Source organism: Monodelphis domestica, chromosome X, assembly GCF_027887165.1.
Source record: "Monodelphis domestica isolate mMonDom1 chromosome X, mMonDom1.pri, whole genome shotgun sequence".
Lineage (NCBI taxonomy): Eukaryota > Metazoa > Chordata > Mammalia > Didelphimorphia > Didelphidae > Monodelphis > Monodelphis domestica.
In genome coordinates, this window is record NC_077235.1 from 44483302 (window position 1) to 44511080 (window position 27779).

The 27779-nt window shown below is 43.3% G+C and overlaps 1 protein-coding gene across 5 annotated transcripts in view; it reads left to right on the forward strand.

The window, feature by feature from the left end:
• MCF2 (MCF.2 cell line derived transforming sequence) overlaps positions 1-27779 on the forward strand; it is a 137694-nt gene that overhangs the window by 59987 nt on the left and 49928 nt on the right. For 4 of the 5 annotated variants that reach the window (XM_056809622.1, XM_056809623.1, XM_056809624.1 and 1 more), the window contains 7 exons: positions 14053-14172; positions 15398-15514; positions 16736-16885; positions 18657-18778; positions 19409-19523; positions 22851-22970; positions 23366-23557. In XM_056809622.1, the coding sequence (XP_056665600.1) occupies positions 14053-14172; positions 15398-15514; positions 16736-16885; positions 18657-18778; positions 19409-19523; positions 22851-22970; positions 23366-23557 (936 nt within the window). Of the gene's footprint in view, positions 1-14052; positions 14173-15397; positions 15515-16735; positions 16886-18656; positions 18779-19408; positions 19524-22850; positions 22971-23365; positions 23558-27578; positions 27771-27779 lie in introns of all 5 variants that reach the window. The other variant, XM_056809627.1, reaches the window with a different exon arrangement.

Consider the following 27779-nt stretch of genomic DNA (forward strand, 5'->3'; position numbering starts at 1 on the left):
GGCCAACTTTTCCTTTTTTAGTCTATGAGATTGTATCTGTTCTTCCCCCTCCAGTGACTGGAATTTCTTTAATATAGATTTTTCTTGCATTTATTTCTCACCCTATTTATTGCTAAAACTTAAGTTGGTCTGAGCACAGATCCCTTGGGGGCTATACTGGAGACCTTTTGAGCTGATATCAAATGATTAATGACCGACTATTCTTGGAGTTGGACCATTCGACCACTTTGAAATCCACCTAATAATGTTATCATCTAATCCACACTCCCTCTCGTCTAGAAAAGTAGCAAGGAAGTGACATGTCCAAGGTAACAATTTGGTAGTGAATCTGGGACTAGAATGCAGTTAACTCCTGAGCCCATGTTATTTTTAATTATGTCATCTTTTCTATGTTCAATTCAGCCTCATAAATAAGGAAGAATGGGGGGCAGCTGGGTGGCTCAGTGGATTGAGAGCCAGGCCTAGAGACAGGAGGTCCTGGCTTCCTGATCTGGCCTTGGACACTTCCTAGCTGAGTGACCCTGGGCAAGTCCCTTAACCCCCACTGCCCAGCCCTCATCACTCTTCTGCCTTGGAACCAATATACAATGTTGATTCTAAGATGGAAGGTGAGGGCTTAAAAAATAACCAAGGAAGGATGACAATAAATAGACATTTGTTAAGTGCCTACTGTGTGCCAAGCACTGTGATAAATGCATGGCAAATCTTATCTCATTTTGTCCTTACAACAACCTTGAAAGGTAGGTGCTGTTATTATTCCTCTTTTATAAATAGGGAAACCGAGGCAGAGGTTAAGTGACTTGTCCAAAATCACACAGGTATTGAGTGTCTGTGGCCATATTTGAACTCCGATCTTTCTCATTTGGAGCCCAGTAGTCTAACCCCTATACTAACTAGCTTGAATGGTATGAGCTTGAGTTTTTGCAAACTCTAAAACAAATCAAGCATCCTTTGCTCCTCAGCCCAGATTCCTATATTCTTCCATATCCCAGGCAAGTAGATTTTTCGTTGGGGTCTGTGAATCTGAGTGGTTTTAGAACAAAGTCATTTAGTCATAGACAGCACTGATTTATTAATAATAATGAACTAAGAGGTTGTAACTGATTTCATCTAAACTGAACATTAAACCCATATCATATGTTTGTGTAGCATTTCTGGCTCCACCCCCCCACTTTAAACTGTTACCTTCTGTCTTATAATCAATACTATGTATTGGTTAGAAGGCAAAAGAGTTGTCAGGGCTAGGCAATGGGGGTCAAGTGACTTGCCCAGGATCACACAGCTAGGAAGTGTTGTGTCTGAGGCCAGATTGGAACCCAGGACCTCCCATCTCTAGGCCTGGCTCTCAATCCACTGAGTCACCCAGCTACCCCAATTTCTGGCTTTTTCATTGGCTTTCACATGTATAGAGTTCTTACTTGCCTACCTCTTTGGGGAGTTTGCAGGGTGACATTTTGGGGCCATTCTTATGCACAAGGCCACTAGGCAGATCCCAAGAAGGACTGCTTCCATTTTTCTGTGTGCTGCACCACTTAGGAAGTCAGTCTGAGGGAGCCTCTGAATCTCTTCTCACAACCGTGTTTGTCAGGGCATAAAATGAAATATGAAGGATCACAAAGAAATCCATTTCATGGAAATGAAGGTGTTGCTTTTCCAAGGACCCAAACGCTCTGAGATCTTTCCGTGCACCTGTAGACCCCAGGCTAAGGACCCCAAATTGAAAGAAAATGGAAGCCATTTGCCCCAGATCTCATGTTAGGGATAGAATCCTTCTTCCTCCTAGCCTAGGACCATCTCACCCTCTTGTGCCTGGGAGGTGGGGTAGGATAGTGGGGGCAACCCTGGACTTTGAGCCTGAAAATTCCTCTCTCGGGGTTTTGGTTTGGCCTTAGTTTTTCCAACTGAGCATCTAGGGTTAATGTCTTTTGTTAAAGATCCATCCAGAGGATTTCATTTTAGCTGCTGAAGGGGAACAGAGCACTTGACTTGAGTTCAAATTCTGCCTTAGACCCACACTTGCTGTGTAATTCCAGTCAGCTCACTCTTCCAAGCCTCAGTTTTCCTATATGCTTTTAAAACGAGAGCAATAATTCTGGTGACATTTAGCTCATAGCGTTATTGTGAGATACTGAATGTCTAGTACTTTCCATGTCAGACAAAGGCCAGTTGTTGCTACTGCTGCTGTTGATCTTGTCATATTAGTGGACCATGTGAAGCCCAAGCTATGGACCTTTCACCTCTGCTACTTATGTGCCCTTGGGCAGATTACTTCTCCTCTCTGGGTCTCAACTTCCTCATTTGTAAAATGAAGGGGAATGGATCAGAGGGCCTCTGAGGTCCCTTTGAACTCAAGATCCAGAATCCTTTTGTGGTTCTAGGCAAGTCACTTCCCCTTTCTTGACCTCAGTTTCCTTTTCTGTAAAATAAGGCCTCTCATGACCTCTCATGGTCACTTCCATCATTAGATCTCCGGCCCTCTGATCCAAAGGTATTTTCTCTCCCTGGGCTTTATTTTCTTCCCCTTTAAAATGAGGTAGTTGTATTAGATGTCCTTCAAGGTCCTTTTACTGCCTCTGAATCTAGGATCGTCTGATCCCCACACCCTTAAAATTAGTTCTAAGGTTCAATTATCAGAGCTCCATTTGTGCCAATATTCAATATACTAAAATTAACACTTAGTATAATAAAGCAATTTTTTACCATGTCAATTTTTTCTGGCTGGCAGACTCTACTCCAAAAAATTGCTTTTTCCTATATTCAATGGAATTAATATTTAAAATGTGCCTGGCACATGGCCTTCTCATAGACAGGAGAGGCAGATTCCAAACCCTGGACATCATGCGGAATATAGTATTTCTATTTGTGTGTGTGTGAAGGTTTTATTTTTATTAATTTCTCAGAACACTTTGAACAAGACACATTGTGCTGAAATGGAATCAGCCTTGTCCGATTTTCTAGGATCAAAAGGCCTACTTCTGACGTCCACTATCCAAGTGACCTTGGGCAAGTTATTTATCTTTTGGACTTTTTTTAAATCTGTGAGAGATGGATAAACTTTTACTTGTGCTTCCCATCCCACATTGTGTGGATCGGAATGAGAAAAGGGCTAGAGAGACTTTGGGAAGCATAGAGCTCCAATCCATCTCTAGATGCATTATGATACTGGGTTTGGTTTTCTTTCATTGGGAAGGAAAAAGAATGATCACCTTTGGGGAGGATTAAGGATTTCTGCCCTTACTAGGAAAGCAGAACTACCCTTCTGGGGGTTTATTTTTGATGGGGACCATGTGGCATTCTGACAAGAGCATTAGATTTTAGTCTCAGAGGCCTTCAGTTCAAATCCCAGCTCTGCCACAAATCAGCTGTATGACCTTGGGTGCATCATTTGCCCCATGGAGGTGTCAGTTTCCACCTCTGTACAATGAGAAGGTTAGACTAGATTGCCACAGAGGTCCTTGCCAGCTCTAGCTCTGTCCTCCTGTCATCCTATGTCCCTTCCTCGACCTGGCCCTCAGCTTTGTACTTCATAAAACTACATGGCTTTTAAGGCCCCTTTCAGCTCTAGGCCTTTGACCTTCTGAATCCTATGAAAATTAGATAAAAAAGGCAGGCCAGACTGACCAAAGGGGAGTCCCTGAGATCCTGGCTTCATATCAGCTTACCTTTAGCTGCCCTGGGATACAGATTTAAGGGGCATTTTGTGCAACCAGATTTAATTGGCGCACTAAGCTAGCAATCACATTTATATTCCAAGTCAAGAAGCATTTTTTTAGGTGGCTTCAATGTGCTGGAATAAAAGGGCAATTAGGGGACAGCCGGATGGCTCAGTGGATTGAGAGCCAGAGATGGGAGGTCCTGGGTTTAAATGTGGCCTCAGACACTTCCCAGCTGTGTGACCCTGGGCAAGTCACTTAACTCCCATTGCCTAGCCCTTACCATTCTTCTGCCTTGGAATTGATAGGAAGTGGGGCAACTGGGTGGCTCAGTGGATTGAGAGCCAGGTCTCGAGATGGGAGGCCCTGAGTTCAAATGTGTCCTCAGATACTTCCCAGCTGTGTGACCCTGGGCAAGTCTCTTAACCTCCATTGCCTAGCCCTTACTGCTCTTCTGCCTTAGAACCAATTCTAAGTTGGAAGGTAAGAGTTTAAGAAAAGGAAAATGAGTAGCTTCTTGGTGGGGATTCTCTCTAATTGCTCTAATCTGGAAGTTTTAAAATTCAAGACCATCATGCAGGGTTTTTTAACCATTGAAATCATGGGTCTTTTTGTTTCTGGGAGGAGGCGGTTTAATTTTTGGTAGACCCCTCTTTGGCTCTTCCTCACTCCTGGGGCTATTTTCTGAAGGAGACAGGGCAGACCGGTGAGCTGTGAGGTCTGGGCCTACCTCCTGCCCTCTCATGACCACCCACCCCTCCTAAGGCTGGTTTAGCTCATCTCTGAATGTGTGCCCCTTCCTTCAACCCTGTGTGCTGGCCAGCTCCGGGCGGGGGGGGGGCACCTCCATTTTCTGGGGGAGCTGCAGTTCTAACTTCGTTTGGAATGGGTGGTCTCGTTTGGGCGGCCCCATGCAGCCGCCGGCTCTCCTCCAATGGGGCCTGCTTCTGACCACGTGCAATTGACATGGAAGCCCATTCTCCTATAAGAGCAAACTGTCAGCGAACATGCCGCCTTCACAAAGAATCTCAGCATTCCACCTTAAAAATCCGACCTCACGCAGGAGCTGAGCTGCCGCGGCCGCCCCGCCGCCATCCCAGCAGTCCTGCCCTCTCCAAACTCAGGGAGCCAGTCAGGACCGGGCACCAGGTGAAATCAGGCTTAGGAAGGGGCTGCAGGTAGCAGGGCGCAGCTCTCAGCCCTTCCCTGGGTGAGCTGCTGTCAGCTGACCGCCAGGGGGTAGTGCCTTCAGGGAGTTGATTGGGGCCACCGCAGCTGGCAAATAGCCCCCCTGGAGCAGGTCCTATTGCACCCGTGTAGCATTGGCAACTGGAGAGGAAGAGTGTAGGAGAGATGGCCGAAGCAAATCCCCCGAGAGGCAAGCCGAGATTCAAAAGGAGTGCGGTAAGGCTGGGCACAGTCCTGGAAAGCCCGTGCCCAAGTTCAGGTGCAGGGTTTGCTGCCCGCCCGCCGGCCCGCCGGCCCGCCTGCCTGCCTGCCTGCCGCATGGTGCAGGCGCTGCTTTAGCACAAACTGCTGAGCGGGGCTTTTAAGGACAGAGGGGAAGGAAGGAGGGAGCCGCTGCTGCCACTGCGTGCCTGCATGCCTACATTCCTGCCTGCCTGCCTGCCTTCCCTCCCTCACAGGGATTGCATTAGTGCGCTGGCCGTGGTACTTCCCCAAGTGCCACCCAGCTGCCTTAATTAAATGGAGGAGGTGGAAGAGCACCCCTCAGCATCCAGTCCGGATCCAGTCTGTGGGCAAGTGCCATCAGCCAGGCTCTTTGGCCCGGGCTGAGGGAGCGCTCTGCAATCTTTTGGCAGGGCAGCCCTCAACTCGGAGCTGGGAATGAGAACGGCCAGAAGGCTTCCCCCTTTCTTTCCCAGTGCTCAGAGAGAGCGAAGCTCCCTGGGAGAAGGCCTCCGCCACAGTTCCAGCAGGGCCAGTGCTTTCTGGGGGCTGAAAAAGGAAAGTGCGCTGATTGCGCTTCAGGCTGGCTGCATGCAGATTTCCGATAGATCCCCCAGATAGCCTAAATAGCTGGCGCTAGGACTGGAGTCCTCGCTTGCAGGAGGGGAGGGGGGTGCTGGCACTTCCTCCCAAGGTGCTAGCTAACTTCGGAATCTGTCCAAAGTGCGAGCCTTTGCTCCCTGCGCTTCCTCCTCCGTGACTCACTGAGGTGCTAAGCTTTCCATTTCCAAGGCAGGGTTGCTTTCCTGCACCCCAGGGCCCACTGGGAACTGTCCAGCGGCAGCCAGCAGGCAGCACAGCGTTTGCACAGTGACCTCTTCATGGACAAACTGAGCTGGTCAGGGAAGGTCAAGCTCAATGAATGAATCAATGCCCTTTGTGTTCGCATTCTTTCCAAATTCTGTTCTCAAGAGAAACTAATGTGTCCTTTTTGCTTAGGAATCCGAGTATGTTTATAGAGTTACAGCTGAATGCCTGATAAAAGGGGCATGTGTTTCTCTTTTCTCAAAGTTAAGTTACTAAGTGTCAGAAGGAGCTTCCACTGGCATTACAAAAGGCCTCAGGGCTTCTCTGTGCCCACCACTGTGCCGCTGATCTTGGCATACTTGGCTGCTAAGATGAGTTTCCAGCAGTGGGAAGCCATTGTTCTCTGTCTTTGCTACTAAAAAGGTAACTAACACAAGGTGAGTTACTCCGTAGGCCAGCTGCTAGGTGGACATCCATTCTGGCCAAAGGTAAGGACTATCCCTCAAGGGCATCATTGTTTTCAAAGATGTGCCCTGGGGGATTCTATCTCAGGAGTTTCCTTTTGGCAAACTTGTTTGCACTGTCACTTGTTTTTCTGATCCCTTTGCAACTCTCACTCTTAAATGAAATGTTTTGGTTCAGCATTCTGCTAGAGATGGGTGACTTAAGGGGATGCTGAGTTATGGAATGGCAAAGTTTTGGTCAAAAGCTCAGAATTTGACTCCCAAAAGGAGCCCTGAGGATGCCTGAGCCCATGCCTTTCTCTCAGCCACTTATTACCTTCCTGACTCTGGGAAAGTCAGAGTGACCTGCCCTGATCTCACTTTCTCTGTCTGGAAAATGGGAATCCTAGGAGATCCCGCTTTCTTTGTCTGGGGATTGGACTAGCTGTCTGGAGTCCCTTTGAGTTCTATCTAGATCTCGGATCTTTTTCAGTCTCCTGACATTTCCCCAACTTAGTTTGGGCTTGGTGGATGTTTGTTGTAGTCAAAGAGCCTGGCCTGAAGCTGGTGAGCAAGTAGTTTTATTTGAAGAACTGGGGGAGTGCTCTCTGGAGATAGATGGGATCGGGAGGCCACAAAAGAGGGACAAACACTTGTGAGAGATAGCTTAAAGGATGTTCCAGTAGAAATGAAGCTCGGAGAAAACCATCTCCTAGGGATTTATCAGAGAGGAGGCAGGGTGGAGGTGGTGACACTGGTGGAGTACAGAGGCAGGAGGATGATAAATGCCAGAGCATGGTAGATCCCAGGATGGAGATCTCTGAGGTATCACCCCAGTGAGCAAAGGGACTCTTTCTGAGGAGCTTGGGGAATAATTTCTATTTTCTCTTCTTCTCCCCCTCCCCTGCCCCCACTGAGGGACCTAGGAGAAATGCAAGGGATAGAATTGTGGTGGCATGGTGCCATTGACAATATCACCAAGAAGTCTGAGATCCTAACCATTTCCTCAGCTTCTTTCGTGGGTGTGTGAGAGGTAAGGTAGCCTCACGTTGGTGGAGGATATAAGACACAATTCTAACATAACTCAGGCTTGTGTTCGAGCTTTTTGGGGCAGAGATTTGGAGAAGGAACCTCAGAGGTCATCTAGTCTGCTTTCCTAATTTTACAGCTGAGGAAATCGACCCCAAAGGGTCTAAATGACTAGACCAAGGTCATACAATGGCTGCTGAGATTCAAACTCGGTCTCCACTCTCCAACAGTAAGCACAACTCACTGTGTCACACTGATTCCTTCGAGATACCCCATCTCAGTCAAGTATATTTTGAGCAATATTGTTTTTACCATTTATAGATGCTGAAGCAAAGAAACCATTTCCGAGGACTAGATAGCCATCAGAGCTAATTTCCTGTGTTTTCTTGGCTAGTCAGCTCTGTCTTTCATTGTTTAAAAAATGAAAAGCTCTGGACCCAGCAAGTATGACCGCATTGCATTGCCCATCTGTTTATGGCACACTAGGCACTTACAACATATTTAAAGTCCTGATTAAGTTCAGCCCTGAATAATGGCAGGGCTTAGTAGTGGTCCTAAATAATAGATAATGAAGCAAATCCTACCTTCCATCAGAAGCCAGGTGAGATGACTACAAAAGGCAAAAGGTCCTATCCAGTGTCAGATACTGTATGCTTCAACTGAATTGTTTTTATTTCAAGGAGAAGGTCCAAATCTGGCCTGATGTTTACAGTAATGTCTAGAATAGAAAAAACCAAAGACATTACCAAAATTTAATTTTAAGATACAATGCAAGGATTTCAGTTGTGACTGTGCCGGAGAGTATTTAGGAATTTTAAACACAATTGAATTATAATGCAATGGGAAGAGTACCGGATCTGATCAGAAGGTCTGAATTGGAATCCTAGTGCTCCCACTTGCTCCGTGTAATCTTAGACAAATCTTAGGATCAGAGATCAAGGGCTGGAAGGGACCTCAGACACCGTGTCGTCTAAACCTCTCATTTTAAAAATGAAGAAATAGAACCCCGGGGATGGATGAGAAGAGATTTGCTTCTTGACGGTCCCACAAGTAGCAAGTCTTCGAGATGGGATGTGAATCCAGAGCTTTTGATTCCAAAGATTCCTCTTTCTGCTGTATCGTACTGTCTTGTAAATATTCCTCCACTGGCTTCAGTGGCCTCATCTCTAAAATGAGAGTTGGTGGCTAAGATAGCCTCCAAGCTCCTTTTTAATCTGTTTGGGTAAGGCATTTGGAGTGTGGTGTATAGAGGACCTTCCTCAAAGCCAGGATGACCTGGATTCAAATCATGCTCTAGGCAACTAGACAGTCTCTAAGACTATATGTTATAGGGAAGGGAGATTCCTTATCCAGGGGTTCCCTAAACCGATGAAATAACAGGTCTTTCCCCCATCCCTGTATTCTTATACAGTAGTTTCTTCTTCCGAATTCCAAAGCTGCCTTCAAAGAAGGCAAGGTAAGAGTCTTCCGACATTGGTATTAATACATACTCAGAGCTACAGAATTTTAGTTATTTGTGGTGAGATTGTCTGCCTTGCAAATGATTCGTGTGCTATCTCCATTCTCTGCTTCTTTATCTATTAAAATATTTTGCTCATTATTGTGACTTTCCCAAGAGAAGCTGAGTACATTTAGCCCAGAGAGGGGGGGCCCTAGAGGTTCCATGATCCACTGTCTTGGGACTTGGGGGGGCAGGATTCAATTTGTTCTCTTTGACTCTAGAGGGCAGAACCAGGAGCTATGGGTGCAAGTCATAGGAGGGTAAATGGAGATTCATCAAGAAAATCTCTCTGAGAGTGAGAGCTGTCCCAAAATGGAGTGAGCGTCCTCAGTGAGGGCTGCGTTTCCCCTCCTTGGAAGTCTTCAGTTGTTGGGTATGTTCCTAGTAAGGATTCCTTTCTGGTTCGCAGATTCTGTGATTCTGAGTGTGGAAGGTAAAGAGAGCTTAGATTGGACAATTGAAATAAATGGATGTCAGGTGGGAGCCACAGGGGTGACTGTTGGCATGTGAAGAAACATTGCTGGCGATGTCATGGGTATGTTCTGGGCTCATGGTGGAGGTGGGGCTCATGGACAGAAGTGAGAGCCAAAGAGATGGAGAGGGGACTACTTGGTAAAAATAATTGACTTCATGGGAGTGGATGAATTCACCAAGGGAAAAAGTAGAGATAGATGAGAAGATTTCGAACAGGAGCTTGGGGAACTTGCTTGTTTAAGGTTTAGGAAGAAATCGAGCCAGTCACCAAGCATTTATTAAGCCCCTACTATCCTTGGCACCCTCCTGGGATACAATGCAAGACAAAAACAGCCCCTGCCCTCAGGCAGCTCACAGTCTTATGGGAGAAGACAACATGAAAGCAACTATGGCCAAACAAGTTGTAGCCAGGATACATTGGAGATAATCCAGAGGGAAGGCACCAGCATTACAAAGGATCAGGAAGGGCTTCTGGCAGAAGACAGGATTTTAGTTGAGATTTCAGTGAAGTCAGGCAGGCCAAGAGGGAGCAAAAGAAATTGAAGGAATTGTCAGATAAATACTCATACAAATGAAGCTGAGGTGGCCATTTTTGTACTTAATGACTGTCGTACTGTTATTATATAGACTCCTCTTGTTTCATTTTCTGTCTTCTTTCCCCTCTTCTGTCTCCACCCCAATATTTATGGAGGACAAGAAATGGCTCCTATTCCGGATGACCCTTCTCTTTTGGTCCATTTTGTACTGCATCCTTCCGTCAAGGTCTCCGTGGACCATATTGACCATGCTTCATCCCATTCGGCTTTGCTTGGGGCCACCTTATTGACCTAGAAGCAGGCGAGATAATATTTCTGGGTCTCTTCTAGGTGGTATGACTTAGAAATGAAGTGACTGTGGACAATTGGACTGTCAGTTTTATTCCTGTCCGGATGGGATGGATCAGCCTCTATCTACATGCTGGTTCTTGGGCCTTCCTAACTTGGCTGCTCATTTGGAGAATGGTTACTAGATTGGAAGATGCCTGTTCCCAAGGAACCAAAAGCATGGGAAAGATGGCTCCACCCACTCCCTAAAATTAGCCTGCACTGACGGGTTTTGCTAATGCAATTATCCTGGCAAGACATGAAATCTTTCATCCTTTTACATTTTTTATAAATGCAAATTTTTGTGGGATGTTTTTTTGTCAAGTGAGTTGCTAAATATTTTGAAGGAATTAAATCAAGAAGGTGATTTTAGGATGAAATAATGAGAAGGGGGTTTTGTGAGAATGATTTGATTAGTATGGAATAATCTTGGAAAGGAATTTACAGTGTATTTGGTGCTTAAGATAAAAGATATAGTCAAGCACCACAGACTATTCTCAATGTTTCTTCTACCAAGGACATCCTGGCTGATGCCAACAACTTCTTTCTTGTTCCCTTCCTAACCCTCCCACCCATTCTTCTGGGGTCAGGCTATCTGCTTGTTAGGACTAAGGAAGAGCTATCATTTCAGTCTCAGAGATCTCCTCTTTCCTCCCCTATCCCATTTGGTGGGAAAGATTACTTGTGGTTCCTCCTTAGAGGGGACACCAGCAGTTCTTTGTTCTTTGCTACACTGCCTCAGACTAAGGAGTACTAAGTCATATTCCCTCCTATCCAAAGCGACCATGTTTTGGGGGGTTAAGAAGCTATCTCTGTCTCTCATATTGGAGTAGGGTATGACTATACATTTGAGGAATTAACCAGTGTTGGAGATTTCCTTTTCTTCTTTCCTCCTTTGGGTTAGACTTTGTGATGAAGATTTAACTTGATTCAATTTTACTCAAGAAATGTTTATTATGTGCCTACTAAGAACCAAGCACCTTGCCAGGTGCTGGGGATACTGAGGCAGAAACAAAATAACCTCTGCCCTCAAGGAGCTTATATTCTACTGGGGGGGGGATAACATGTACAGAGATTAATAAGGTGCACATTTATACAAAATAATTCTGAAAAGGGCTGACAAAACACTTTCCTCAACTGAGCTTTGAAGAAAACTAGACTAGAGTCTGAAGTGAGCCCAGAGCATCCTCTAAAGGGGAACAGCCTGAGCAAAAGTATAGAGATGAGAGATGAAATGTTGTGTATTGGGAACAGCAAGTCACCCAGTTTGGCTGGAATTTAATTCAGATAGTAATAGTAATCAGTGGGTGGACTGGCCAGAATGAAATGGGAAGGGCTTTCACTGCCAAACAAGGTATTAATTTAATTTTCCTAGAGGTAATAGGGAACAACTGAAGCTTCTTGAGTAAGGAAGTGCCGTGGTCAGATCTCTAATTTAAAAATATCAGTTTGGCATCTGTTTGAGACCTAAATGCCAAACTGGCACCCAGACCTCTGAGAGCTGGATTCCAGGTCCCCAGTTCTTGCTATATCCTTGAGTCCTGGAATTTAGTCCCGAGTGTGGGGAGAATTCTGGAGAGCTGAATCTCTCAGTTCCAGGCTTCCAAGAAGAGCTATGATTCTCTTAGGACACAAAGGCCTCAGGTATACTTGGAAGGCTTTTTTCACTCTCTTGCCTGTTGTAGACCCTACTGAAGAAACTCTTGGAAATGTAGGTGTGGTTTTCCAATTAACTCATTTTTCTTTCCTTCTTTTATCACGTTGCTTCTCTCCCCACCCCAGACTTTTCCCTCAGTCAAATAGATTCCCCTTTTCTCTTCTTTTCCAGCTAGTCTCATTCATTAGTTTTTTCCATTTCATTTTTAAAATCTCTTTCCAGATAGTATTTTTCTCAGACTTTCATTCTCTGGTTCATATCTAGTCTCTCACTATTAATCTATATTTCTCAAGGAATCCAAACTTCTGAGGTATCAATTCTGGGTTCAACCTAAAGGATGTTTCTGCCTTGTCCCATGGATTCTCCTTTTCCTTTGTGCCTCACTCCCAGAACAATGTCATTTTCTTAGGTTGGATTAGTGGTTTTTTCAAGTGCCCCAATACAACCAGCACAGGCTTCCCATCTCTCTGTAGAACATCTCTCTTCATCTATAAAGGCATCCCTCATCGGAACCCCTTCCTACCACCAAAACAAAGTCTCCCTCTTTTATTCCCCCCAACCCTTTTCTATCCTTCCTTCTGTCTCCTCCAGGCCCTTCTCTTTCTGAGAGACCACAGAGGCCACCTTCCTCTCACTGGAGTTCTTGATATGACCCAGGCACATCACACACTCCCCTCTCCTCTATCCTCTCGCTCCCTACTGCCTTTTGGTATACAGCCTTTCATTTTGTAAATGTAATCTCACACAACACATTTTCACCTGTAGGAGGTATCACAAAGTTCTGCCTCTATTGCTATAGACTTCCTTCTCTGTTAGGATTTACTCCTATTTCATTGGATATATTTAAAAAAAAACCTTAACCTTCTCTCTTTGAATTAATACTAAGTATTGTTTTCAAGGAAGAAGAGCAGTAAGGACTAGGCTTATTGAGGTTCAATGACTTGTACAAGGTCACACAGCTGAAAGTTGAGGTCAGATTTGAACCTTCTGGCTCTAGACTTGGCTCTCACTCCATCTAGCTGCTCCCTTGTTACTTTTAGAAACAAATGTCTTCTTGTTCTCTGTTGTTATTGTTGCTGTCCTTGGCTGCTACATTTCTTTGGACATTTTTGTTATCTGGGAGGGTTCAGAAAGCAAACAATGCCCTCTGGTCTGGTTTTGTAAAAATGTTTCAAATTATGTCCAGCCATTTTTATATTTTTAGTTAAGCTCATATTTGCAGAGTCGATCACTGTGGACTTCATCCTGAGCTCCAGTGTTCTTCAAATAACGTTCTTCCATTCCCTCCTGAATTTTCTAGGGGTTGCAGAATAATCTTGTGTTATTGAAATTTCCTTTCTTCTGCATTTGTAAGTCCTTCTCCAGATAATTTAATGGAATTTGTTTCTAAATTGAATTGTTAAAATTAACCACTATATATGTCTTAGTTATCAGACTTGTGTTTTTTTTTCCTGGAGTTAATCTTTGAATTTGTATTTCATTTTCTGTATACAGAAACTCTGGGTAGATTTCCCATATTATTTCTTGCATTATGATTTTCTGGGTTTTTTTACTTGTCCTGTTCTTCCAGTAGATCAATATTCTTTAGACTGTATCCTGTCTTTGAATTCAGTATGTTTTCATGGCCTAGGGAAAAAACTGATTCCTTTGTTCATTCTCTCCTTCTATCCCACCGTCCCTCCCTCCCTCCCTCCCTCCTTTCCTCCCTCCCTTCCTTCTTCTTAGAGTCAAGACTGTGTATCAGTTCCAAGGCAGAAGCAGTAAGGACTGGACAATGGATGTTAAGTGACTTGCCCAGGGTAACACAGCTAGGAAGTATCTTAGGTCAAATTTGAACCCAGGACTTCTCAATTCTAGGCCTGACTCTCTATCCACTGAGTCACTGAGCTGCCCTGAGTAAATTCCTCTTGATGCCATTGTTTTTAGATTCTTTTTTTCTAGATTTCCTTCACTTATATGTATTTCAATTCCAATTATATTCTTTCTTTTGTTTCTTTGTTGAGATTTATTATTGAAGATTTGGGGTTTTATTTTTTATGTACAGACAATAAATTCTGCTTTCATAATTCTTTTTTCTTTTTTAAACCATGTAGGTTATCCAGATACTGTCTTATAACTTATCTTGGAACTTATCCAGTGACTGTCTTGATCTCACTGGTGAGACCGGCCAAGGTGGGGAACATCTACTGACTGGCTTTGGTATTTTTGTCCCCAGGCCTCTTTTCCAGGGAACTTGCATTTGGTTATGGTCTTGCGGCCCACAGGCTTTATCCAACGTACTTTTACAGACATCGGCTTTCGCTTCAGTCAAGATGATTTCATTCTCAGATTGCCGGTAAGAGTATTGCTAATACAATGCAACGATCCAGGGTGATTCTGAGGGACTTAGGAGAAAGAACACTCTGCACATCCAGAGAAAGAACTGTGGGAGCAGAAATGCAGAAGAAAAACAACTGCTTGATCACATGGGTTGAGGGGATATGATTGGGGATGTAGACTGTAAGTGATCTGCCTAGTGCAAACATCAACAATATGGAAATGGGTTCTGATTGAGGACACATGTAAAACCCAGTAGAATTGTATGTTGGTTATAGGAGGGGAGGGAAAGAACATGAATCATGTAATCATGGAAAAATATTCTAAATTAACTAATTAAATACAAATTTTCAATTAAAAAAGAGTATTGCTGATAAATGTTCAGGCCATCTCATCCTCATGAAGACTTTGCAATGCACTGTCTCTTTAGGAGTTCTGCTTGCCTGGAAGCCAGTAGACCATTTTCAAGAGTAGAAATTAAAATGTAAATAATTGAGAAATCAAATTTTAAAATATTCTTATTTTTTTAAAATGTGTTTTATCAGTGCCGTAGGTTTTCTGAATGTTGCCCCCTTCCCCTGGTGCTAAATCTCTATTAAAGAAAATAGTTGGCCTTTCCCCCATTAAGATCAAAGAGAAAGAAAACATTGCTTAATATTTTACAAAAGATGTAAAAGCATTCATTCTCTTTTTTTTTTACTTGCCATTCCTTCTACAGTTTCACAACCATTTATTAAGTACCTGGTATAGTTCCAGGTACTGGGGTAGTGATCTCAATTTAAGTGAGAAAACAAAGAAAATTGGGTCCCATGGAGGGTTTTGCCATTCTACCCTTTCTTCTGCAGCACCAGGATTAACATGGAGGCCTTGGCCCAGAGCCCCCTTTCCCCATTGCCTCTAATTAGGGCTCTAGGATACGGGGAACCTGTATGTTCTCTCCCCCATTTTGAAACCTTCCCTTTGACAATGTATACTTTTGGATGTAGGAGATGCAGCTATTTGATGGGTTTCATAGATGCATGTTTTTATAAAATATAAACATAGTTCCCTGAGAAGGCAGTGAATTAAGACAGTGTGTGCATGTGTGTGTGTGTGTGTGTGTGTGTGTGTGATTATGAGAAAACTGAGAGCAGAACTTAAAAAGATTTGGTTTTTGCTGAAAGCCAGTGAAATGTTGTTTCTGCATTCATTTGAGGGCTGTAGTCAAAGGAGACTGAACAGCGTGGTGTTCCTCCTCTTTGCAGGTTGTGATGCTGAGCTCTGTCAGTGAGTTACTGAGTTACATTGACGAGAAGCAGTTAACCCCTGAATTTGGAGGCACCCTGGAATACTGTCACAGTGAATGGGTTATCTTCAGAACAGTAAGTCCATTTTCTGACCATTTTGGGGGTCCCGGACCTCTTTAGCCATCTGGGGAAACCCAGGGATCCCTCATTACAGACCGCTTAAAGTCACAATCATGGGATTACAAAGGAAACCAATTATATTGAAGCAGAGTTAGTGATGTGTAGGGGGAAATCATGACTCTGAAATCTTTCCCTGGATCCCATCAACCTCAGGTGTGACCTCAAGCGTTAGCCCCAAATTAAAAGAAGAGCAGGAGGCTTTGGAAGCTGTTTCTGTAATCAATTCTTTCCCCATATTTGTGTGGGGATGAGAGGATTGGAATGGGATGATTTCATGTGCAAAGCCATAACTGTTTCTGGGTGAAAGGGACTTTGTTCCAGGGTGCTCACCACCTGGGGTGACTTCCATACAAATGGACGATACTTCTCTAGCTCCTTAAAGTGTACAAATGACTTTTTTTTTCGACTAGAGAGAGAAGTGTATAAGTATAACCTCTGTAGAAGTGGCCGCTCGGGCTCAGAAAGTAGGTGTCCAGAATTTTCCCCTCATGACTTTGTTTTGTTAGCTTCTAGGATTCATGTTTCATCCAGAAATGATGACAAATGAAGATCAGTTGCCCTTCATGGTGCATAGGGGACTAGATAGAGGGCTGGACTTTGAATCTTGCTTTTAATCATGCAACCCTGGGAAAGTGATATCACATCCTTGAGCCTCGGTTTCCCCGTCCTTAAAATGAGAATAATAGCATCTCCCCCCAAAAGTGATATTGTGATGGTCAAATGACATAATGCATAGAAGGTGTTTTGTGAACCTACAAGCCCTGTATAAATGCTAGTTATGATTGCTTTCCTTCAAGCATCACATTAGTGAAAAACATTTTCTTGAGTACAGTATTTAAAAGACTGAAGAGCTAGTATAGGGTCAGACTCTGTCTTTGCCATGAAACCAGGGAGCCATTACTTGTTCTATAGAGTGATCATTTCCTCAAGCATTCAAGTAATAAAACCACCCAAATTTGGAATATTTAAGGAAAGATATTAGGAACAGGGAGACTCATGAGGGTACGTGTCTGCTTGGCCTCTTCATTGCTTACAGAGTTGAAGAGTTAGTCACTAAGCAAACAGGGCTTCTGTTGGGAGCTCGTGTACTGTCACGTGTAGAGGAAGCATGAAGTGTGTTGGCCGGGCTCTTCTGATGATTGGACTGGACCTGACCTAACCACTGTCCCTTCACAGGCTATTGAAAACTTTGCCCTTACTGTGAAGGATATTGCACAGATACTGCAGTCCTTTGGGACAGAGTTGGCTGAAACAGAATTGCCAGATGACTCTTTCTCCATTGAGCAACTATTGACAATCCGCACCCAAAAATACTTTCAGTTGAAGGTAAGGCTAGTAGAATGGAGCTTTCCGTTGATGTCATGAGTTCTCCTTTCCTTGTAGAGAGACATTAGCTACTTCTGTTACAGACTGTCTGTCCACCCCTCACCCCGCTTCTTTCTCTTTTTGTCTGATCTACACTGGAGAGACCCAATATGTGTACTCATGAAGAGATTTGTTTCTGTTTCTTCAGTTGTTGGGATTTTCTTGGCAATTCCTGGAGTGGTTAGCCATTTTCTCTAGCTCATTTTCCAGATGAAGAAACTAAGACAAACAGACTGAAATGACTTGCCCAGGGTCACATAGCTAGGAAGCATCTGAGGCCACATTTAAACTTGTCTTCCTGAGTCCATGCTTGGTACTCTATCCATTTTACTACCTGTCCCTGTCACATAGTCTATGCTAATAATAATAATATACACACATATATATATATATATGCGAAGAAGAAGAAGAAGAAGAAGAGGAAGAAGAAGAGAAAGAAGAAGAGGAAGAAGAAGAAGAGGAGGAAGAAGAAGAAGAGGAGGAAGAAGAAGAAGAGGAGGAAGAAGAAGAAGAGGAGGAAGAAGAAGAGGAAGAAGAGGAAGAAGAAGAAGAGGAAGAAGAAGAGGAGGAAGAGGAAGAAGAAGAGGAAGAAGAGGAAGAAGAAGAAGAAGAAGAGGAAGAAGAGGAAGAAGAAGAAGAAATAATGCTTGTTGAGTCTTTAGATTAAACAGGTCCAGTGAAAGGCCTTCTCCTCTCCACTCTGGCCCCTCTAGGGCAGACTACTTCTGTTCTCCATTGAGGAAGCCAGCTGAGGAGACAAGTATTATGGGTACGATTTTCTACTAGAATCCACTTTAAATCTTGCTTTCACAAAGGCTCCTAATGACCCAGCTTCTGGGCTACTGGGGAGATGTGTTCAATGCATCAGCGTAAAAATCGTGTTACTCTGTGTTTAAGGATCTTTTCAGACATAGCTGAATGAATTGTAAGCTCTTTAGAAAGCTGGCTGTATTGAAAGCCAAGCTAGCTGAATTAGCAGGAGAGGGCATGCTGGGGTGCAGTGGCAGGCCATGGGCTTTTAGGCATAGTGGTGCTCACTTTTTCAAAGTGAAGCCATTATTTTTACTTAACTTATTAAGGATGATACAAATACTATTGAGATGCTGTCTGCTGTAATGAATGGGAAATCGGGAAAAAGCTGAAGAGCCAAGAACAGCATTGATGAAGACATGGCACCCATGCAGAGCTGGCCCTTGGGGCTCTGCTCCATTCTCCCTCTTCCCAGTGCCTGAGGACATTTTTGCATGTCCAGGCTCCCAAAGCAAGCACTTTCTCCCTCAGCTCTCTCTGGTAATGTGGGGGCTTGATTTTGCCCTGTGGGCATTCAAACTCAGAAAAGATTCATAAAGGAGGGCCTAGACAATTCTCATCATCAAGGAATGATGATGACAACTGACTAGGGTCATATGCCTCTTCAGAGGACCAGCATACTAAGCATTACTTCTTGGATGGGAGGACAAAAGAGGGACCTGTTGCTGTAACTGGGATGTGCTTATTCGAACTAGACTATAGGCCATGAGTGTCTGACTCAACCCTGAGTTATTGGCTGCCTTTGACCAGGACCAATTCTAGACTAATCAGCCTATGTAGAACCAAGCTATTCCAGTAGGTTGGTTTTCCTTCTCATTTTGCTTCAAGAATATATCCTCATGACTAAATGGAGGCAAGATTTGAGTCGATAAACTTGAAGGTTTTCAAAGAACAATCCTTCTCTGTTCGTATTCTTTCATAGGAAGAGATAATCAGTGTTATGAAAGAAGGCAACATGCTGCTAAGGACCTTTGAAGTGCCTCACACCAAAGACTCCAAGGAATGTTCTAAAGAGAAATGTGGAGATTGGGAAACTGTTAAAAGGTGAGTACCATGTGTCTTTGGGGTTTTTTTAGTTCCATTTGACAAGAATTCATTAAGCACACATGGTATGTGCTAGGTGCTGGGATATAGACATCTGGGATGCTGTGATATGCAGAGAAAAAAATAAAATAGTCCCTGTCTTCAAAAACCTGACTGTGAAGAGGTCAGCTTTGTTATAATTTTGAGGGGAAAGTCTGATTCTTCCACCCTAGTCTCCTAAGTACAGAGGTCTTCTTGGGTGTCTAAAACCTTCCAGATTAAACTTTCCAAGAAATGTTAATGGTGATCCCTAGTGGTAGACTGTCCCCGATAAAGCAGGATTTGGCACCTGGATTTACTTTCCAGCTCAGTGACTCACTTTCTCCATCTGTCAAGTGAGGGGCTAAGGTACATATTCACTGAGTTCTCTTTTAGCTCCTACATTAGGCAGTCCTAGAAAATCCTAAAGAGTCGGCTGGTTTTCTACGTCTGTGGGACATCATGGGCTAGAGCTTTGCCCTTATTTCTCAGTTTGTTGAGCCTAATTGTTTCTCTGGAAAATTAATGTTTCACACACACACACACACACACACACACACACACACTCACTCACACTCACTAACAATCATCCTTGGACTTTGCTTTGTCAAGATTACTTGCTCAATTGCATGAGATGGAAGTGGCTTTTGATGACTTTTGGGACAAGCATCAACTCAAGATGGATCAGTATGTCCAGCTGTGGAAATTTGAGCAGAATTTCGTAGAGGCAAGTTAACCTTATTTTTCTTTTCTTAGGAGATTTTGGGCATTTTCATTAAAATAATTTTGCTCTCACAGTACCTCATGTTACTGTCCCCCCCCCCAGATTTGTAATTGGTTTTATTTTTCAAAGTCTCTTTATCCTGGCAGTCAAGAAAGAGAGATTTGAGGTTCATTGACTGCACAATTAGGTGTTTCTAAAAATAGTTGAATGATTTATAACTGGTGTCATTTTTATTTTTTTTCTGAAAATTTTATTTAGGTAGTCAATTTAGAACATTATTCCTTGGTTACAAGAATCATATTTTTCCCCTCCCCTCCCACCACCCCTTCCCATAGCCGACACGCAATTCCACTGGGTTTTACATGTGTCCTTGATCAAAACCTATTTCCATGTTATTGATATTTGCACTAGGGTGATCATTTAGAGCCTACATCCCCAATCATATCACCATCGCTGGTGTCATTTTTATAATGTCTTAAAGTTTGCAAAAGGTTGTCTGTAGATCATTTACTTTCTTCTATGTGGCCACTCGGTGGGGTACATTCTATTATTATCATACCCATTTTACAGATGGGGAAATTAAGGTTCAGAGAAGTGGAGAGCTATACCTATGGTCACATTGCTCTTAAATATCTGAGGTAGAGTTTGAATCTAAATCTTCCTGGTTCCAAGTCCAATACTCTATCTTCTTTCTACTATGAATGGGCCAGACTTAAAGAGTAGTCAGCCTCAAATAAGCAAGATGGCAGTGATTCATGGCAAAACAGCAGTTTATCTGAAAAAATCTGAATTTGTTCGTGGGTTGGAAGCTCCATATGAAGCAGCCCTGTGATGTGGCAGCCAGAAAAGCTGATGGGGTGTTGGGCTTCATTCAGAGGGACATAGCTTCCAGGAATGGGGAAGTGGTAGTCTCTCAGTTCTCTTCTTTATCCGCACCACCTCTAGGGCATTGTGGTCAATTCTTTATATCATGTATTAGGAAGAATATTGATAATCCAGAACATGTCCAGAAAAGGACAGCTCAGATGGCGAAGAGCCTCGAGTCCATGCCATGTGAAGATCAAATGTAGGAACTGATGATGTTTAGCCTGGAGAAGAGAAGACTTAGGAAAGGAGCAAGATAGTGTCTTCAAGGTATCGAGGGGTCATAGAGGCATAGCTTTAGAGAAGAAAGACCCTGGACTGAGCCGCCCACTCTGATCCCCTCATTTTATGAATGGATGGCTGTGGCCTAGAGTGACTGGTACTTAGTCACGCACTTAGCAGGTATCAGAGGTGGGAATCAGGATCAGGATCTTTGATTCCAAATCATCCCAAATTCCTTCTACCTCAATGAAGCTGGAAATGGAATTAGGCCTAGCTTCAGAGAGAAAAAAAAAAGAAAAATGGGTGAAAGTTCCAGGGAAGCTTTTACAAATGGCTGAATGCTCTATAAATGTGATCCACTGACATTATCGTGACCTTTTTGTCTCTCCACCTTATCAATACTTGTTCATGTTGGTGTGCTGTTCTGTCCTGGAATGGAAGTTCAGGGCAGGGAGTGGATCCATTTGAATAGTTTTTGTAGCATTCCCTCTCCCCTAAGGCCAGTTGGTTGTAGTAGTATTCTGCATGGAGTTGGGAAAAACTGGGTTTGAATCCCGACTTCTATATTTACAAAGTAGGTGACCCTGAGTAAGTGATGTCATCTTTGGGAGCCTCAGTTGCTTCATTAATGTAAATGGGCGTATTAGAACCTTCCTCAGTGATTTAATGGGAGGATCAAAGGAGGAAATTTATTGAGAGGGCTATAAAATGGTATCTATCATTTATTATTATGGTTATAGTTGCAAAACCTTTTTTTGGGGGGAAGATTCTTTTTTCCTCTTGATATTTATAAAATCGTGTTTTCGAGGAAATTTATTTAGAGAGGAAAGCACTTTTAAAATTTGTACATCAGTGACTTAAACATAAAGAAGGAAACCATAAGTAAATTGGGTAAACACAGAATAGTATACATGTCAGACCTTTGGGAGGGGAAAGGCTTTAAAACCAAGCAAGATATAGAAAGAATCACAAAATGTAAAATAAATAATTTTGACTACATCAAACTAAAAAGCTTTTGTACAAACAAAACCAATATAACTAAAATCAGAAGGGAAACAACAAATTGGGAAAAAATCTTCATAGAAACCTCTGACAAAGGTTTAATTACTCATATTTATAATGAGCTAAATCAATTGTACAAAAAATCCAGCCATTCCTCAATTGATAAATGGGCAAGGGAAATGGATAGGCAGTTCTCAGATAAAGAAATCAAAACTATTAACAAGCACATGAAAAAATGTTCTAAATCTCTTATAATCAGAGAGATGCAAATCAAAACAACTCTGAGGTATCACCTCACGCCTAGCAGATTGGCTAACATAACAGCAAAAGAAAGTAATGAATGCTGGAGGGGATGTGGCAAAGTAGGGACATTAATTCATTGCTGGTGGAGCTGTGAACTGATCCAACCATTCTGGAGGGCAATCTGGAACTATGCCCAAAGGGCGACAAAAGAATATCTACCCTTTGACCCAGCCATAGCACTGCTGGGTCTGTACCCCAAAGAGATAATGGACACAAAGACTTGTACAAAAATATTCATAGCTGCGCTCTTTGTGGTGGCCCAAAACTGGAAAACGAGGGGATGCCCATCAATTGGGGAATGGCTGAACAAACTGTGGTATATGTTGGTGATGGAATACTATTGTGCTAAAAGGAATAATAAAGTGGAGGAGTTCCATGGAGACTGGAACAACCTCCAGGAAGTGATGCAGAGCGAGAGGAGCAGAACCAGGAGAACATTGTACACAGAGATACACTGTGGTATAATCGAACGTTATGGACTTCTCCATTAGTGGCGGTGTAATGTCCCTGAACAATATGCAGGGATCCAGGAGAAAAAAAACACCATTCATAAGCAAAGGATAAACTATGGGAGTGGAAATACCGAGAAAAAGCAACTGCCTGAATACAGAGGTTGAGGGGACATGACAGAGGATAGACTCTAAATGAACACTCTAATGCAAATACTATCAACAAAGCAATGGGTTCAAATCAAGAAAACATCTAATGCCCAGTGGACTTACGCGTCGGCTATGGGGGGTGGGGGGGAGGAAAAGAAAATGATCTATGTCTTTAACGAATAATGCTTGGAAATGATCAAATAAAATATATTTAAAAAAAATTTGTACATCAATGAATCATGTAACCATGGAAATATTCTAAATCAATTAAATTAATTTTTTCAAATCTAAAAAGAAAAAAAATGTGCATCACAGACAACTGTTCCCTTCATATCTTTAGCTTAAGGATGCTATAGAATTCTTGATGAACCAGCAAGCTGCTGTACCCAGTACTGGAAACAGCCCAGCAGATGTGAAGCAAAGGCTCACGGAGTTGGGGACCTTGGATGAGATGGCTAAGGTAAAATGATGTCTTCAGTCCCTTCCTTCCCCCTCATTCTGCTCAAATGGAATGGGTGTTTTGGGGGGTGGGAATAAGCAGCTCCTCTATTCCCATTGTATAGCTCAACAGAATTAGAGTTGGCTTTTATGACCTTGTTGGATATATTGGGGGAACTGGGAATGGAGCTGTGGAAGGAAGCCCCTGCAGGAAATGCAGTAGATTGTTTCCACTAGTGGGCTGCAGCTATGCCAGACGCCTCTGTGAAAGTGATTGGAATAAAGAGAGCATGTTTCTAATGAGCTTGGGTGCATGGGAAAGATGGGCAACAGGGCAGTGTGGTTGTAGGTGCTCAAGGATGCTGGTGTTAGTTGACAACTGGGGCTTGAGAGTTGCTGCTTTCTATTCCACTCCAGGAGTTGATTGGAAAGGCCCAGCTTGTGATACTACACGGGCACCAGCTTGCAGCCAGTCACCACTATGCAGTTGAGTTAATCTGCCAGAGGTGCAATGAGTTAAGACACCAAACAGATGTATTGTCTGAAGAGCTGAAAGCCAAAGACAAGAAGCTCACCAAGACCTTGGAACTCCAGAACCGGCTGCGTCAGGTAGTGAGCATTCTGAGAAATGGGGTCATTCCCGAGAGCAAGCTCATTTTACCCTTGTGAGCGCAACTCCCTCCTATTTGACTCGCAGAGCTATATAGATAATGCATGAATGAGATGAAATGGTTACTACCTGCCAAGCAGTGGGGTTGTAAATGCAAAAGTAGAGAGAGTTTCTGCCCTTAAGGTGTTTATATCCTAACTGTAGGGAGATAACCCATCATCCTCTAATCCTTACAGGGTGGGTCTACCTTGTTGTCTCACAGGTAGCTCAAACTGAATATATCTTAAACCCAAAGTTCCTCATCATAGAATTATGAGATCTTAGAAAAGACCTCAGAGATCATCTAGTTTAACCCCAACCCTGATGGCCAAGGGCCTTTGGCCCATGATGCCATATGAGGATCGATTTTTGGCCTGGAGAAGAGAAGATGTAGGGAAGGCATGTGATAGCTGCATTCAAGGTTTCAAAGGATAATAAATAGAAACACAGCTTTAGGGTAGAGAAACCCTGTACAGTCATCCACTCAAATTCCTTCATTTTATGGATGAGAAGGTCCTCCTCCTTTCTTAGCCAAGAATCCTTTCTACTACATTTATAACAAGTGATTGGTCATCCAGACTACTTGAATATGCCCAGTAAACAGGAACTCCCTACCTCTCAGGTCAAATTGTTAGGCATTTCCCCTGGCACCAATCCTAGATCTGACCCTCTCTAACTTGCTCCCAATGTAGACCAAGTAGAGGCCAAGTAGAATTATCCCTTTTTTAGACAAAGTTTCCCCAGTTCCTTTGACTTTCCAGCTGCCCTCCTTTGGATACTTTGCCTTCCTGATATGTGACATCCAGAATTAAGGGTAATAGATTAGATGTGCTTACATCAGGGCAAAATGTAGCAGGACCTTCAACCCTCACTATCTGATGTTCTGCCCTTCTGTCAGGTTGTTGACGTGTTAAGCTATTGGTCCACCAAAACCTTTCCAAAGATCTTGTACAAAATAACTATAATTTAGCCAATCCTCCTCAATTTTCACCTATGAAGTTGCTTTTTTGACCCCGGTTATGTGACTTTACATTGGTTCCACCTTATTAGATCAATCAACAATCAGTACTCGTCTACTGATTGTTAGATTCAACTTGTCATTTTAGCTTGCCATTGTTTTGTGCCTATTCTCTTATCAGTCGTTGTGCTGGTTATCCTATCCATCTATTTCACAGCTGCAAATTTGATGAGAATGCCATGAATGTCTTTGTTGAATTGATTGGTTAAATTTTTTTTAATCACACAGGACCAAGCTCACATAGCTGGAGACACTCCACTCCACTTGAAACCTCTTTCCAACAACAGTATCTCATGAATGATTTTCACATCTTGTCCTTCAGCTAGTTTTGAAATCTCTCAACTGTACTCTTTTCTAGCTAACATTGCTCCATTTTGTCCACAAAAATAGCAGGAGAGACTTTATCAGATGCTTTGGTGAAATGTGAACTGGCTGTATCTATAGCCTTCTCCGGATCTTCTAGTGTGGCAGCCTGGGTACCAGAGGAAATGTGGTTAGTCTGGAATGGTCTTTTCTTCAAGAAGCCATGCCAACTCCTGGTGTTCACTGCTTCTTTTTCCACATTTGCTGACCTTCTCTAAGAAAATTGCTATAAGTCAAAATCGATCTCACCAGCTTATAGTTTGCAGCTTTAACTCTTGCATTTTCCCAAAAATTGATGCAGTTTGCCCTTCTTGAGGCTTAGAACATCTCTGTACAACCTATCTGTTGCATCTTTCAATATTCCAGAATGTAATGGAGAGCTTTCATTCCCTCCCAGGCTGAATGGCTTTATAGTGCTGCAGTACATGGAATACTAAATAATAACATCAATAAAAATAATTCATATTTATATGGTACCTTAAGGTTTTCCAAGAGCTTTCCACACAGTTAACTGTGAAATTTCTCCAAGCCCTTTGAAAATTACCCTCCTCACATCTAGGGTGCATATCAGTCCCATCCTTCTCTATCACAAATACTGACAGACTGGTCACCTCTCCATCCCCCCCACCCCCCAACCCAGCCATTTTCCATCATTTCTCCTTCAGCGGCCACTTTCTCTTTGTGGGAATCTAGTCCAGAACAGCAATTCCCCTTATTGCTTCCTTCACCTTTTGAAGGATGAAATGATCATTAAAGCAAGCTAAGAAATGATTAGCTAACTCCTTTTGGCAGAGGGAGGACTCCAGCAGATGTTTAGATAATTGAAGGCCCCAATCACTGCTAACTATATCATGCCTCTTTGCCAGGTTTGTAATCTGTTCCCGCTCTCTGTCTGTGTGGTCTACAGTACTTAAGACAATGTCACTTTTTTCTTTCCACCTTTGTTCTTCACCCAAATGCTTTCTATGAGGCTCTCCCAACTTCGGGTCCTGGATTTCCTCATATAAATGTATTTCCTTAAAATAAAATGTTTATCCTTCCCCAAACCTGACATTCTGCTTATCTGTCCTATTTCTTCTGTGAATCCTAAGTCTCTTTCTCTGTAAGTTCATCCTTTCTTCTGACTTCATTTTGTTTACCTATGATGGTCCCACCATTGACCCTGCTAGCCATTTTTGATATTTGTGCCACACTGACTTCTTTGCTTTCCCTTGTCTCTACTATCTAATCAATTACCAAGTTCTCTTGGTTCCTTTTTGGGAATCCACACTCATCCTTCTTTTCTTGGCTTCCACTGAGCATCACCCAGCACATACTCTCACCACTACTTGCCTGGACAATTGCGGTAGCCTCCTTAACAATCCTCTTGTCTCCACTCTCTCCTTCCCACCAAAGCATGCTGCAGACTGCAACCACACAGATCCTATCATGGCAGACCTCAGCCCATATCATTCAAAGCTGCTCTCGCTCTTGGCCTGCTTGACCTTTCTAGCCTTATCTCATATTGCAATACTACCAGCCAGGTAACTGCATGGTGATTTTTCCCTTGGGCAAGTCTTGGACTCACTCAATCTGGTCTTCACTGACATTAGTTGCTGTAGCTGGAATGGCCTCTCTTGCTTCTCGGCTTCTTGAATTCACAGTCCCCCTTAAAGTCCAAGTGAAAGTCAGGACTCTATTCCATTTCCCTCAGCCCCCATCATGATAAAGACTTTCCTCCAGTACCATGGCATTTCATAGTCTCCAATAGAGCTAGCATGGTAGAACGGTACAAAAACTCAACCATCATTCTTTGCTCACAGGCTACACAAAGCCCCCAGGAAGTGGGCCGTAGTTTGTTGACCTTTAGGACAGAGGATTTAGCCTGGGAGTTAGGATGATCTAGGTTCCAATTCTGCTTCTGATGCATACTGGCTGTGTAACCCTGGGCAAGTCATTCATCTTCTAGGCCAGCATCTAGGAGTCTTTGTGCCAACCTCCATTGGTAGAGGGAGCCTCCTGGCCCAGTGAAATCACAGGTGCAGGGCCTACCAATACTGACTGACATATAATACTTTACAGTTTGAGAAGTGCTTTACATTAGTTCTTATTGATCATCATCCAGTATTATAGTATTAGAGTGAGCATGTGTTACATCCCGCCCCCAGCAGACTGTGAGCTAGATGAAGGGAGGGCCCACGCCTTCTTTAGACTCGGTATTTCCCTTAGGACCTAGTGCTGGGCCTCGACCTCGTATGTGAGAGGGCCTCGACCAATAGATTTTGTTACTGGAAATGAAGGCATTTAAGATTCAATCTACTGCCTTGAGTGTTTGGGCCCAGTGGTCAATAGGCACAGTTCCTCCAGGGGGTGCTGCTGTAGTACTGCTATCCATTATCCTTGAGACATGACCTGAGGCTCAAAGCCTTCATTCCTGTTTGCCATCAGTAGGCATCATTTCCATAAAGATGTGGCTGCTTTTTTTTTGGCCTGGTGTCTTTTATTTCCATTATTGATTTCAGTAAAATATGCAATGCGGAGCAGATGCCATTGCCGTGTTCATTTTCCTTATTGCCTTAATGGATGGATTTGTTCAATCTTGCTTCGCTTCTCCCTGCCAGGCTCTCCTGTGCTGTGATGAGGGGGCCTATCTCCTTGCTAATCAGCCGATGGATAAATGCCAGGCAAAAGAAGGTGCTCAGAGAGCTCTTTATGAAATCGAGAAGTTCCTTGATGTGACTCTCCCCAATTTAAAGTATGATCCTCGTGTCCTACAGCGGGAATTTGAGGTCATTTTGACTCCCGAACTCAAGGTATGGTAT